This window comes from Microcaecilia unicolor, chromosome 2 (assembly GCF_901765095.1).
Source record: "Microcaecilia unicolor chromosome 2, aMicUni1.1, whole genome shotgun sequence".
Classification (NCBI taxonomy): domain Eukaryota; kingdom Metazoa; phylum Chordata; class Amphibia; order Gymnophiona; family Siphonopidae; genus Microcaecilia; species Microcaecilia unicolor.
In genome coordinates, this window is record NC_044032.1 from 612,730,815 (window position 1) to 612,745,319 (window position 14,505).

General features: G+C 44.6%; 1 protein-coding gene across 1 annotated transcript in view; it reads right to left on the reverse strand.

Annotated features, from left to right (window-relative positions):
* FHDC1 (FH2 domain containing 1) overlaps positions 1-14,505 on the reverse strand; it is a 120,099-nt gene that overhangs the window by 42,698 nt on the left and 62,896 nt on the right. Inside the window, exons 3-4 of the mRNA XM_030191629.1 lie at positions 9,548-9,609; positions 4,257-4,359 (exon numbers count right to left, since the gene is read on the reverse strand). Coding sequence (XP_030047489.1) covers positions 4,257-4,359; positions 9,548-9,609 — 165 coding nt within the window. The remainder of the gene's footprint in view (positions 1-4,256; positions 4,360-9,547; positions 9,610-14,505) is intronic.

The window sequence follows — 14,505 nt, forward strand, 5'->3', positions numbered from 1 at the left end:
GCCTGGCCCTTAGAGGAAGGCCTCTGCCTATCTTCGGGCAAGCGCTGGGGTTTTGGATCACCCAGGCCTTTCACAATTTTCTCTAACTCCTCACCAAATAGGAGAAGTCCTTGAAAAGGCAACTTCACCAACCTTTGCTTAGAGGCCATGTCCGCTGCCCAGTGTCGTAGCACAGACGACGGCGAGCCGCCACTGCTACTGCCATTTGTTTAGTCAAAGCTCTGACAAGGTCATAAAGGGCATCAGCCATAAAGGACAAGGCCACCTCCATCTGCGGAGCCACATCCAAGAAGGGCTCCGCTCCATCTCCGGGCTGAGCCACTGCCTGTTGCAGCCAAGCTAGGCAGGCTATCACAGCATAACAGCTGCATGCAGACGCCCGAACAGTGAGACCTGCAATTTCAAAGGACCGTTTCAACGCTGTTTCCAGCCTACGGTCTTGAACATCCTTCAGGGCAACACCTCCTTCAACAGGGAGGGTAGTTCTCTTTGTCACCGCAGTGACTAGGGCATCCACTGTAGGCATTTGAAAACGAGCCATATGTCCCTCACGCAGAGGGTATAACTGCCCCATAGCCCTGGAAACTCTCAAAGGTCCCTCGGGGTCAGCCCACTGAGCCGAAACAAGCTCTAGGATGGAGTCATGCAAAGGGAAGGCCCGAGCAGCTTTCTTGGTACTAGCCATCCTGGGATTACCCGAGGAGGCCATGCCACTGTCAGGATCTTCAATCGAGAGGGCCTGCAGGGTATCTGAAATAAGCGCTGGCAGCTCATCACGGTGGAAAATCCTCACCGCGGAGGGATCATCCAGATCCTGTGGTAAATCCGCACCTGACTCTGGTTCCTCAGACCAAGAATGTCTGTCAGAGTTCTCCGAATCCTCACACCCCGACCACGGGGGGGAAAAAGGTGCACCACAATCTGAAGGGGAATTAACCCTTCTGCGCTTATCTTTAGGCCAAGCATCCGGGAAAAAGGCCTCACTGGGCAGTCCCAGGCCAGAATCCATCGGGGGGGGGGGGGGGGGGCAATCAGAGGAGCCTCAGGCGACCCTTGAGGAAGGGCTCTTTTCATCATGTATGCTTTATGCAGCAAAAGAACAAAATCCGGGGAGAAAATCTCACCCTGGGCACCCAAATCCTGTCCGGTGCTAGCCACTCCTGAAATAACCTCATCTCGAGGTGCCCCACCCGGCTCAGGTCTCTCTGTGTCCACGGAGGCCGCGCCATGCGGTGTAAGCAAAATGGCGCCCGCTGCCAGCTCAGAGCGGGAAGAAACATCGCTCGCCATGCTCGGGCCGGCTCCTACGCCAATACAGCACGATTTACAGAGCCCTGCTGCTGATTTGCGCTTGCCACAAGTGGAACAGCGCTTTACATTGACCGCAGCCATCGCCGAAAAACGGCGGTAAAATCCAAAATGGCGGTTTCGCGCCAAAATCGCCCCGATCGCGGGCCCACCCCGGAGGAGTTGGAAAACACTCTTACCTCAAAGGATCTAGTGTACAACTACGATCCTGCTGAAAATCAGGTCAAAAAACCTCTGTTCCAGCGTTTCTGCGTTTAAAAACGCGACGCAACTTTTTTTTTTTGTTTTTTTAAGCTGTGAGGAAAGCAGAGGTATTGAAGACTCCGGAGGCTCAGATGAGTGGGAAAGGCAGGGAAAGGGCGAACCTATATGCCTGCATCCACTGTTGGTGGGTAAGGACAGGGAAAACAAGGCAATATGTCCACATCCACGGAGGTATGGGTAAGGCAGGGAAAGGGCTAACCTATGTGCCTTTAAAGTGAAGCTGCTATAGCCTCCAACACCCCGGTTAACAACTGGCAAGCCAGGAACCACCTCCCGGCAGATTTTTCTGGAGCTCGAACAGGCTGCAGCCACCCTGCTAAGGGAGATAGAGAATACTGAAGAGGCAGTGGAGCTAGCTGGCCAAGAGGGCACTGTGAAAGTTTGAGTGCTCTCTATCTCCCCTGCTGGTTGATGGACATAACCCATACGTAATGGCTTCATCTGCTTGATGACAAGGAAGGGGATAGATTCAGAAGTAACCTGAGAATATGTTTCTTAATGGAAAGAGTCCTACAATCCATAGTCCGCTATCGAGACAGACATGGGGAAGCCATTGCTTGCTCTGGATTGGTAGAATGGAATGTTGCTACTATTTGGGTTTCTGCCAGATACTTGTGACCTGGATTGGCCACTGCTGGAAGCAGGATACTGGGCTAGATGGACCATTGGTCTGACCCAGTATATCTATTCTTATGTTAAAGGGGACAGATAGCAAAAAAGGTGGTAAATTTGTGGAACAGCCTCCCAGTGGAGGGTGGTGGAGACTATCTGAATTTGGGCAAGTTTGGGACATGTACATAAGATCTCTAGGGGAGAGGAAGGGATAGTAGATGGCATGGATAGACAGACTGGATAGGCCATATGATCTTTATCTGCTATCATTTTCAGTTTCTACGTAAGATTTAAACCTTTTTTTATTATTTAAATGTTTTGCCAGCAACAACATTTACCAGACTTCTGCTGTTATTCAACATCTGCTGTACCAGGCCAAAGCCAACACTGCAGTCTCCAGTGAGGAACAGCACACATCTGGAGCAGTGAGCAGCCCTTGGCCACTGGTTCTGTCTCTCCAAACATAATCCTAAATTAATAAATCTGTCAAGTTTTACTTGGGCCGTGAGACAAATCTTATTATGAGATTACATACACCAGAACGGATGGAAAGAAAACCCAAGACCAAGTGCTGTAATCTCCTTACGTGGAAGTAAGTTCATTCCTACTTCTATACGATATTATATCAATGTGCAACTTCCAAAACTCAATCAAAACAAACAGAAGACACACAAACAGGTGTTCAATCAACACCATGGCTCATTTTAAATCAATAATATGCAGCAGAACTAGCCAGCATCAAGCACCGTGTTCTCCACAGTGATATATGACCAGTGCCGTAGCGAGGGTGCCTGAAACCCGGGGCGGCTCGCCGCTGCGCACCCCCCCCCCCCGAAACGCACCCTATCTTTCAGCGGGGGGGGGGGGCAGGCGGGAGGGCCGATCCGCCCCCCCGTGCACGTCACTGGGAGCTGCATCGGCTCTGCTGCTTCCCTGCTTTCTCTGCCCCGGAACAGGAAGCAACCTGTTCTGGGGCAGAAAGAGCTGGGAACCAGCGAGCCGACACCCCCCCCCAGCGCGTGCACCCGGGGCGGACCGCCCCATCGCCCCCCCCCCTTCCTACGCCACTGTATATGACTAGACAGAAGAAGAAATCTGTAGCACAAGGAGTATGCAGAAAGGCTCATCATGAGCCAAGAATGTATATAAACTGAAGACTATAAGTTCCCAACAGGATGACTAAGATCTTCACTGCTGGTATAAACCTAACATGGCTCTACATGCTTTTCTCAAGGTGAGCATTGTTTGGTTTGGTGGGAGGGAACAGCGGCTCTTTGAAGAATAAAAGGATTGCTCTATTGTGAAAATGTTCAGCATGAGACCAGCCGGCGACACACAGATCAAGGGTAACTTTACCCTTACATGGCATGAACAGATTATCTCAACATTTCCAGGGCACGGATAAGATAAGCAACCACATTGTGTATTATTCACACACTGGCATTATAGAGGACATATAAACTAGAAATTATGACTAAACTAGGTGAGTTAATCATATAAATTAAGATCTACATGAAGTATGAATTTGGGTTTTAATTACTTGCCTGTCCAAACCTGAGCTCAAGGTGAGTTACATTCAAGTGGACATAAAGGCAGTGCCCTGTACACAAGTACCAAGTCAAGAGCGATTTATGGAAGCCACCACTTGCATGATGGTTTCTTGGCAGACTGTTAGAGGGGTGGTCTTCCATTGCCTTCCCCAGTCATCATTACCCCCAGCTGAAAGAAAGTAGATGGATGGCTGAGTTGATCAGAGACTGAATACCTGACAGAAATCCCAGTGCAGGATTAAAGTCAGGTCATGGGCACAGTAGGCAAGCAGCCTACAGATTGCACCACAACTAGGTTATTTCTTTATCCCCAGAAACCTTATAAACTAGGCAATGGAGGGTGAAGGCATTGGCCTAAGTTAAAAAAAAAAAAAAAAGCATAGCAGCCATGGGGGTAGCAGGATTGGAACCCTAGCTTCCCTGCCCTAATTGCTGGGCTAGCCCTCCACCCTAGTGGTTAGAACAGTGACAGATTGCTCATCAGAGCAATACAGAAAAGCCATCAGTGTAAGGCAGTCTCACCTCCTCTGTTTCCGGTGTCAATTTGAGAAACTCACACAGGGTCTCTGATCCATACAGTTCACTCTTACCCTGGCGAATATCATCAACAATACTCTGAGCAGACCTGGAAATAAGAAAGGTTGTGTAAGATTCAACTTCTTCAGCTGTGTCATGGATGGTGAGAATGAACCAAACCTCCTGTCCTTAAAAACAAAAGCTTCTTAAGCAAACTCAGAATGGTCTTACCTTTTTTTTTTTTTTTTTAACTTAAGTCCTCTCTAAGAAAACAATTTAACAAAATGAAGTCTTAAATTATTAGCACACTTCTTCTTCCTCCCCTTTATCTTGATCTCTTCCCTTCCGACCACCCCTCCCCCCTTTTGTTCCTGCATTTTATGAAGAGGGGATGAGACTTGATATACTGCCTTTCTGTGGTTACAATCAAAGTGGTTTACACTGTAAGTAGTATAATCTGATATACTATTATTTGAATATTTTTACTGCTGTAATTTTCTATTGCTTATGTTTGATTTATTCTTACTGTACACCGCCTTGAGTGAATTCCTTCAAAAAGGCGGTAAGCAAATCCTAATAAATAAATAAATATTATATACAGGTATTTATTTTGTATCTGGGGCAATAGAGGGTTAAGTGACTTGAGATTGTCCATTATGACCGTTGTCCTCTGCATACACTCTCCCTTCTCTTTTCACAGTCTTATAGATTGTGTAGATTTTATATTGTTACTATTGTGCTATAGTTTGTGACAGTACACTAACATGAAACTCCTTTGGAACGGCAGTATATCACAAACTGAAAACAGAATAATGGGTCAATTATGTTCTCTTCAAATGCTTGTCCCCAGCATAGGCTAAATTCTTTTAGTAATAAATTTGGAGCAAAATTTTTCTTGTAACTTACTCATCGGTAACAGTTGAGGGGAGGCTCCTCCCCCATAACCCCTGAAATGCCTAATCCCAGATTGGGGAGCTATGGCCGTTCTCTTGCACCACCTCAGACACTGCCCTCTCTCAAAAGGGAGGATTGCAGCATTAAACAATATTCTTGAAGTGTGCAGGACAGGTGGCAGATGAAAATTCTTACTTATCCGTTCCCTACAATGTTTCCCTGCTAGTCAGGTTGGGCAGCATCTCATACTGCACGGTGTGCAGTGACATGAATCTTTGCGACTCAGATGGTGCACAACGATCATACCAGGTGATGCACTTTGTGGCATGTCCAAGAATGACCGCAAATTTCTCTCATTCATATTTATTCTTGTGGTGAACTCGAAAATCATTTGTTGCCATCTCAAGAAACGTTCCTGCTTAATCCCTGTCTCACCCATCCCCTACCCCTGGACACTGCTTGCATGCTGATGCAGTCTAAGTGCCTACAGAGATTTTGTAGGCATGCCAAACAAATATGTCAACATACAATTTAAAAAAAAAAAAAAAAAAAAGAGGAAGAACCTAGCATGAACATCCTGTCCAGTGCAGAATGCCAAACAAAAGAACACTGCACTAGAGATGACAGGCACTAAACCAGGACTGGATCAGAACATGGATTTTGGTGGGCAACCTACAGGAATGTTGCACACCACCTGTCATCCATTTCCATGTTGTTAATTTTTCTATGTAAAACTAGTGCCTTAGAAGCATCAGCCAAGTGGCTCCTGGTCCTGGTCGCTGCGGCTCTCATTTTTAAATCCAAATTATACCAATGAACCTCCTTTTCAGACCTAATAATGCATGTCAATGGCCCTGATGCAGTAAACCACAGAAAAATGTGAAAAAGTTGAGACAGCTTTTGTACTGATTTAGATCCAAGATACAGATGAACGCCTGGCTTATAGGATCTCATAGTTCATACAAAACTTCTTGTGGGTTGCCATGACTGGTAACTGAGTTATCCTGGCTGTGTTAAACACACAAGAAATTATGTTTTTTATATATATACATGCATATATTCTCCCTGCAAGTAGTGGGAGGCCCCATTGGCCCTGTTTTAGAGGCTTCTCCCACCCAGTAAGGCCTCACACATGACTCTTCTAATTCTATTCCTAGGAGGGTAGAAAAAGATGCATTAAAAACTTGGTGGTGCAGTAGCACTGCCCTGAGAGTAGATGGTGAAAGAAATCCTGCCCTAGCCGCCAAGCCCTGACCAACCCTTCAAATCACAGCCCCTTGAAAATATTAGTGTGCTGGATTACAGCCCTCTCCCCCTCCACCCCCTCCCTCAAGAGGGAAAGGGAAAAGGGACTTCATATACTGCCTTTCTGAGGTTTTTGCAACTACATTCAAAGCGGTTCACATATATTCAGGTACTTATTTTGTACCAGGGGCAATGTGACTTGCCCAGAGTCACAAGGAGCTGCAGTGGGAATCGAACTCAGTTACCCAGGATCAAAGTCCACTGCACTAACCACTAGGCTACTTCTCCACTACCAACATTCCATGTAGAAGCCTGCCCTTGCAGATCACCAATGCGGCTGCGCAGGCTTCTGTTTCTGTGAGTCTGACGTCCTGCAGTCAGACTCACAGAAACAGAAGCCTGCGCGGCAAGGGCAGGCTTCTACATGGAATGTTGCTAGTGGAATAGCAACATTCCATGTAGAATCTCACATAGGGAAAGGGAAATGGGACTTGATATACCGCCTTTCTGAGGTTTTTTGCAACTACATTCAAAGCGGTTTACATATATTCAGGTACTTATTTTGTACCAGGGGCAATGGAGGGTTAAGTGACTTGCCCAGAGTCACAAGGAGCTGCAGTGGGAATCGAACTCAGTTCCCCAGGATCAAAGTCCACTGCACTAACCACTAGGACGGCCTCACCTAAAACTGCAAATTTCTTAAGGAGGCAACCATGATCCCCACTTTTGCCTGCTTGGGTGCCACCGTATTGCAAAATGGCAGCACTTTCTCATAACATATAGCTAAGGGTCAGAATCCTCTAGCAAGATGTTCAGGGCCAGCCGACCACCAAGTGGAAAAGAAATTGCCTAGGGCAGCAGACTTCAGAGGATGGCAACACAGCATCAGAACAGTGTTTAGCCTTCAAACCGGTATTTTCTTTGTGTTTCTATGGTGGTGGCACAGTGGGGGTGGCAGTAGAGGTGGCGGGGGAAGGGAGGAAATGCCATTTGGTGGTAGTGGTGGTGGGGAGGAGGAAGGAGAGATGCTGGTCACTTGGGGGGGGGGAGGGAAGGAAACTGCTGACTATAGGGGATGGGGGGGGGGGGAAAGGAAGGAAATATGCTGGACTGTGGGTGGTGGGGGGCTTATGTCCAATGGTTCACCTAGGGTGTCCAATTCCCTTGGGCTAGCCCTGAGTATGTTCAATGTATTGTTATGAGATAGGTGCCAACATTTTACACACACGAATGGGGATCATTCCTGCCCTCTTCAGAATTTTCAGTTTTGGATAAGTTAGAGTGGAAGGCATCTCTCTAATTTAAGAGAGATCAGGGCAAGATATATATTGTACCCCCCCCCCCCCCAACAAAGCAGGGAAGGAGAGTTGAATGGGTACCACAGCCACTAAAAGCTACCAAAGATTTGAAGCTAACTCCAGAAGGGGAATCTTGTTCACATAGGATGGGACAAGGAGGAGGAGGATGGCCAGTAGTCCAGACGTGTGATGTCACAAGGCCAGCTACTCCTTTCACTATTACAGTTATATGAATTCCCTAGATGTCTGGACTTAAACTGGACCTCAGTGAGGTATTTTTGCAAACCACACCAGCCTGTGAAGTTTCTCTCACATGCCAATTTGCTTACAATTCTGTGATGAGCTGAGCTGCTTTGCATGAATTTGTTATCACGGCAGCTCACGAATATAGAATTTCCATAACCTCTCATGTGACGTGGACCTTTCATGGAAGTTTAGTACTGTGACAGGCTCTTTTGTGAAGCCACTCTGCAAAACGTTTCATGTGGAAAAAAGGCAAATGATTAATTTTTGGCATTTTTGTGTTTCTACACATTTGGGGCTTTTTCTATCACACAAAGTATTCCTTCAGCTCTAGGCATTGAGAAATCTAACGCCACCTAGAATATGGTGTTCAGGTGTGGAGCCATATCATCCAAAAAGAAAGGAGAGAGACAGGCCTGTACAACAAAACCACCTGGGGTAAGGACCTAAAGGTAGACCCAAGAACAGTGGTTCCCAAACCTGATCTCTGGAGGCACCCCAGTCAGTCAGGTTTTCGGGATATTCACAACAAATATTCATGAGAAATTTGCTTGCACTGCCTCTACTGCATGCAAATCTCTCTTATGAATATTCATTGTAAATATTCTGAATATCTGACTGGCTGGGATACCTCCAGGATCAGATTTGAGAACCACTGCCCTAGAGAAAAGGAATGACAGGGGAGATATGCCAGACATCCAAATACCTACAAAACATTGGTAATGTGTCAAATATAAGCTCCAAGGAGGCAGACTCAATCTTACTACTACTTAACATTTCTAGAGCGCTACTAGGGTTACGCAGCGCTGTACAATTTAACAAAGAGAGACAGTCCCTGCTCAAAGAGCTTACAATCTAATAGACAAGTGAACGGTCGGTCCGATAGGGGCAGTCTGGATTCACTGAACGGTAAGGGTTAGGTGCCGAACGCAGCATTGAAGAGGTGGGCTTTAAGCAAAGACTTGAAGACGGGCAGGGAGGGGGCTTGGCGTAAGGGCTCAGGAAGGTTGTTCCAAGCATAGAGTGAGGCAAGGCAGAATGAGCGGAGCCTGGAGTTGGCGGTGGTGGAGAAGGGTACTGAGAGGAGGGATTTATCCTGTGAACGGAGGTTACGGGCGGGAACGTAAGGGGAGATGAGGGTAGAAAGATAGTGAGGGGCAGCAGACTGAGTGCAATCTTAACCAAGAAATAATACGGAAGGCAGTGGTTGAAAGCTGCCAAGTAACAGAAATAGGGGTGTGAATAATTGGAATGGGCCAGTTTGGTTTTTCATCATCATTCACCATGCAATACTATACAGGAGTTTGAGCTCCCATTTCTCTTGCTACCCTTCCATGTTGTTAAAATTACAAAAAAATCTGCAATATAAATATTTTATTTAAAGATTTTTGATGGCATTTCCTCTTTCAAACTGAGGGATTGGGGAGGGCAATTCTCAGTGATTTTTCCTCACTGGCTATTCAGTTGAGGTGGCATACACAACATCATTACAGAGTTTCATATTAAAAGGCATAAATACATTACATGCGGACTAAATCACCGTGTGGGTACAGCTTTCTCCTGTCCACATGGTACTTGACGCTCAGAGGACAGAGGTGCAACTCAAACAGATCTTACTTTTTGAACTGCTTCAGAAATATCCCAATATTCATACTTCTTTTCGCATCCAGAATGTTGATCTAAAAACCAAAAAGCAAAACCTGTTAATCCCGGGCAGGGATAATTTATCACACTAAGTATGTCTATCACCATCAACTCTCCCCACCTCAAAAACAAACAGCACAGATCAAATCACATTTCAAATTTTGTAAGGTGGTCAAGAACCCCCAATGACCCTGCAGAGGTCCCTCACCTAGCAAGTTTATAAAACTATACATCAGACCAGACAAGGAAAGCAGTCTGGCTCATGTAATAGTATCCAGAGATACGCCCCAAATACAGCCCCCGCCAAGCCTCCAGGTTTCTAAACTTAAAATCGGTATGAGCTGCAAAGAACAGGCCAGACTTCAAGCCACTAGGCAAGCTCCCTCAAGCACAGTAACCTGACACGCTTTAAAACAACATCTCTCTCAAGTGTACAAAATCCCAGATAATTAAGTTCTGTTAAGAACATTTATTTGGGCAGACTACATTTTGATCACAGCACCAGAAGAAAACAAATTCACTGTGAGCCCTCCAAGGACAGTGCTGTACCTGAATGCAACTCACCTTGAGCTACAACTGAAAAAGTTGCAAGCTAAATCCAAACCAATACATAAATATATAAAGGGGCTTTGGTGGTGGTGATGGGGGGAGGGGAGGGAACGTAGCTTTGACATTGGTGATAACAGCCATCACAAAATTGATCACATAAGTGGTAATGACAATTAGGATTCTGGGTCAACGGATTTAACACATCTGCAGTAGCTGGATGTTTACATCTTCCTCCCAGTGAGTTTCAAAAGTAGATACCTCTTGCGCTTGTTGGGATCTCATGCTCATCTAGTCTTTGCTTTGAACAGGAGTCTTCATGTACAGTAGACATCTGAAAACTTTGTTTTCAGTACTCCAAAAAGGATTAAGCAAAATGCAAGCGTCTTTTTCTAACATTCTCTTTTCCACCATACTTGATAATCATACTCAGGGCTTTTTTTGAGGGGGTACTGAGTACCAGCACCTTTTCCACTGTCTGCTAAAATTGACCCATGGACCCCAAGTTTTAATGAAAGAGCTCAGGCTCTACACACCAACTCTGTCTTGTCATAGATTCTGTGACTTGGTTGCAGGGGGCCTGACTATTATGGGTTGGGTCCCTCAATAATCACCCCACTCCTGAAGGGTGGCCTAGCATTTGAGTACCGGCACCGTTTTTGCTAGGAAAAATGCGCTGATCATACTTAACATAGTAGATGCTCACAGATAAGGATCGAATGCCCATCCAGTCCGATTTTCTGCTACTCTGGGTAAACACACAATTTCTTATACCCAACACTAGCTCCTCTTGCCGTACCCCAAGGTTTGCTACCTGGCCTCACAACCCTGTTCCTTCTACTGCCCTTTCTTTGTCCCAGCCAAATCTGAATTCTATTACAGTGCCAGCCAATTGACCATCTCAGATGGTCAACTATTTCAGGCCTTGTCTTTTCTGTTCTTAGAAGTTTCATACTTACCCCCACATCTAGGCCTCCTCCCTCCTGTCTTACCACCCACAACTTTGTACAAACCTAGAGTCACCCTATGCTCAATGACATTAAGGCTCTAACAACAGTCCTTCGTGCTATCCCATTCTCCTTGCAAATCTGACACAGCTGTACCACTCTACCACCAGTTTGTAATTTTCCCTAGTTTGTTCTTCTAAAAGTCGATTTCACACAAGCCTCCATCAAACCTCACTGTGCTCTGTCTCTTGAAGGCTTAAATTCTATCACGGATTTGGATGCTACTCTCTCTCCAAACATATCACTCCAGGCATGCATTAAACTTTCACTAAATAAGTTTCTTATTTACTTTGAATCTCCCCCCCCCCCCAAATCTTCATATCATGCACCTCATTCCTGCATTTCACCCCCCCCCACCTTTTAGAAAGGTCACCTTCCCATACTGCACTGAAACCTGACAAATTTGAATAGTTCTCTAACATTCCCCTGCCTTCCCTTTTTCTCTAATTCTGAATATCTTGTTTCTTTGTAGGCCTTTCATGAATCTGCTTTCCTCTTTTCCAATGTCTCTAGTCTGTAAATGTTTTCTCTTCTCACCCTCTTACTATGTGCATTTCCACACTACTCTTATGTAATATGCATTTATATTTACGTATGAAATGACTTCTTACTAATTCACTTTATTTTTCTACTAAAAAAAAAAAAAAAGCAAAACCTAATAAAATGAATTCACCAGGCAAAACGGCCCTATAAGATAAATGCTTTAGGCACGCTGCTGTCTGGGGCATTTGCTCCCCAGATTCAAGGGTTCATCTGGGAGCTGTGGGGCCACTTCATCTTCAGAAGCTTCTGGGTTCTTCCCAATGAGGTTAGGGGGAACTGATTTTCCCCAAAGGACACAGCAATGTTGCAGTGTCCACCAGAGAATAACACAATCGAGCTTAAAGACCAGCCACAGATCTGTGTTTCAGCATAAACGGCTACCTCAAGGGTCACAATATCTGGTCAGTACAGTACCAAGATAACGTTCAAAGACCTTTATGCATAATAGGTCTTTCTTTGAACATTATCTTGGTACTGTAATGACCAGATATTGTGATCCCTGAGGCAGGAATTTATTCCAAAACACAGATCTGTATCAGGTCTTCAGGTTCAATTGCATTCTCCTGTGGTGGACACTGCAACATTGCTGTGGCTTTTGGCCATTAATTTCATCAAAGCATTTTTTTTTTTGTGATATGAGAAAATGTTAACCTTTGGCCTTTTATTTGGTCTAAAAAAAATTAAAACATTCACACACTGACTTTATGCATGTTATTTATAGTGTTATCCTCTAAATTAAGTACACACCAAACCAAAGACATGCTAAGAAATGCAAATCCCTAGAGTTTAATGCAAGGGTTCTCAACCCAGTCCTCGGGACACACCTAATACAGGTTTTCACTATACCTACAATGAACATGCACGAGAGATTTGCATACAATGTAGCTGAATCTGTCTCCCCATCCAATGCTGAGCCTGAGACATCCATTTCATCCAGAGGACAAGACTGTGGTGAAAGCTAAAGTTTCCCTCAATATCGCCATACAATGGACAGAGGTTCAGAGTCACTGGGGATACCTAAGTCAACTACAAGTGCTGAAGACATAACCCAATTTTTCTGGCTCAGAATTGTTCAGCTCAAAGAAAGCTTTAAAAGATTGGTTGATTGATGTAGAAACTGAAGTGGCAGCTCAGGTATGACAACTATCCCCTCACCCTCTAAGGATTTTTCTGGAAGAATCAACAAAATCAATAACCTCCAAGCACTTGCAATTCCTCATTTAGGGCTCTTATTAAAAATGATAGGACCTTGGGCATAAGCCTGGGAGGAGGCCCCAAAGCTTCAACTTCAGGCAGCCTTGGGGCCTCTTGCTAACATAGAGGCCCAGGGCAACTGTGCAGCCCTGTCAGCCCCTTTAGGATCTAGAAATAAACAAAAAAATATATATAGAGAGGTGATTATTTCTTTACTAGTTTTTGAGAGGTATGAGGAAGAAAACTGAAAATCTGGAAAGTCTTACTAATTTAAGGACTGAACTTTGATACTTCAGTACAGGAACCATTTAAAAGATGTATAATGGAAAGTTTACCTCCTCAGAACAAAAATTCATGGGTACTTCCAAACACAACAGGCTCTAAGTTTAATACAGGAACCGGTAACATCTATGGAAACCACCTTCAGACAAGTCTCTGCTGCCTGTCTACTGTCTTTTGATTAGACAGAGAACGGGTCCTTGGAGACAAGGGATAAAAGGGTTTTCTGGGACAGACATCTGAGCTGTTTCCTGACATATCACAGAGCCTTAAATGTAAGAAGCTTCTGGACTATAGGAAAGATTATAGTCGTAAACACAAAAAAAATCTTGCAAGTATTGCTTAATTATAGTGATGCTACAACTTTTTCTTACAACCCTTATTCTCCTGTCATCTGTCAAACACTTGAGACCTATGGGAGTAAACAATCTCAATTAACCATGGTAAGAGCTACATGTTATGGTTAACCTTTTTAGATGACAGAATAAATCTTTATTTTGCTGTTGCCTTTTGTATTTATATATTATACAAATATAGCTCACTAGTTTCACTTCATTATTACAATGCCCTTACAAGTAGATGTCTGTCTACATTTGTAGATCCCATGCATATTTTTCTTCTCCCTCTATTAAAATTTGGAGACTTGACACCCAGCTTACCTGGGGAAGGGGGTTATAAAACATTTAACTGAAAGTTAAAATTGTTTTAATTTCACAGAAGGAGAAGACATAAGTACATAAGTATTGCCATACTGGGAAAGACCAAAGGTCCATCAAGCCCAGTCTCCTGTTTCCAACAGTGGCCAATCCAGGTCACAAATACCTGGCAAGATCCCAAAAAAGTACAAAACATTTTATACGGCTTATCCCAGAAATAGTGGATTTTCCCCAAGTCCATTTAATAATGGTCTATGGACTTTTCCTTTAGGAAGCTGTCCAAACCTTTTTTTAAACTCCGCTAAGCTAACCGTCTTTACCACATTCTCTGGCAACGAATTCCAGAGTTTAATTACACGTTGAGTGAAGAAAACTTTTCTCCGATTCGTTTTAAATTTACTACATTGTAGCTTCATTGCATGCCCCCTAGCCCTAGTATTTTTGGAATGCGTAAACAGACGCTTCACATCTACCCGCTCAACTCCACTCATTATTTTATAGACCTCTATCATATCACCCCTCAGCCGTCTTTTCTCCAAGCTGAAGAGCCCTAGCCGCTTTAGTCTTTCCTCATAGGGAAGTTGTCCCATCCCCTTTATCATTTTCGTCGCCCTTCTTTGCACCTTTTCTAATTCCACTATATCTTTTTTGAGATGCGGCGACCAGAATTGAACACAATATTCAAGGTGCAGTCGCACCATGGAGC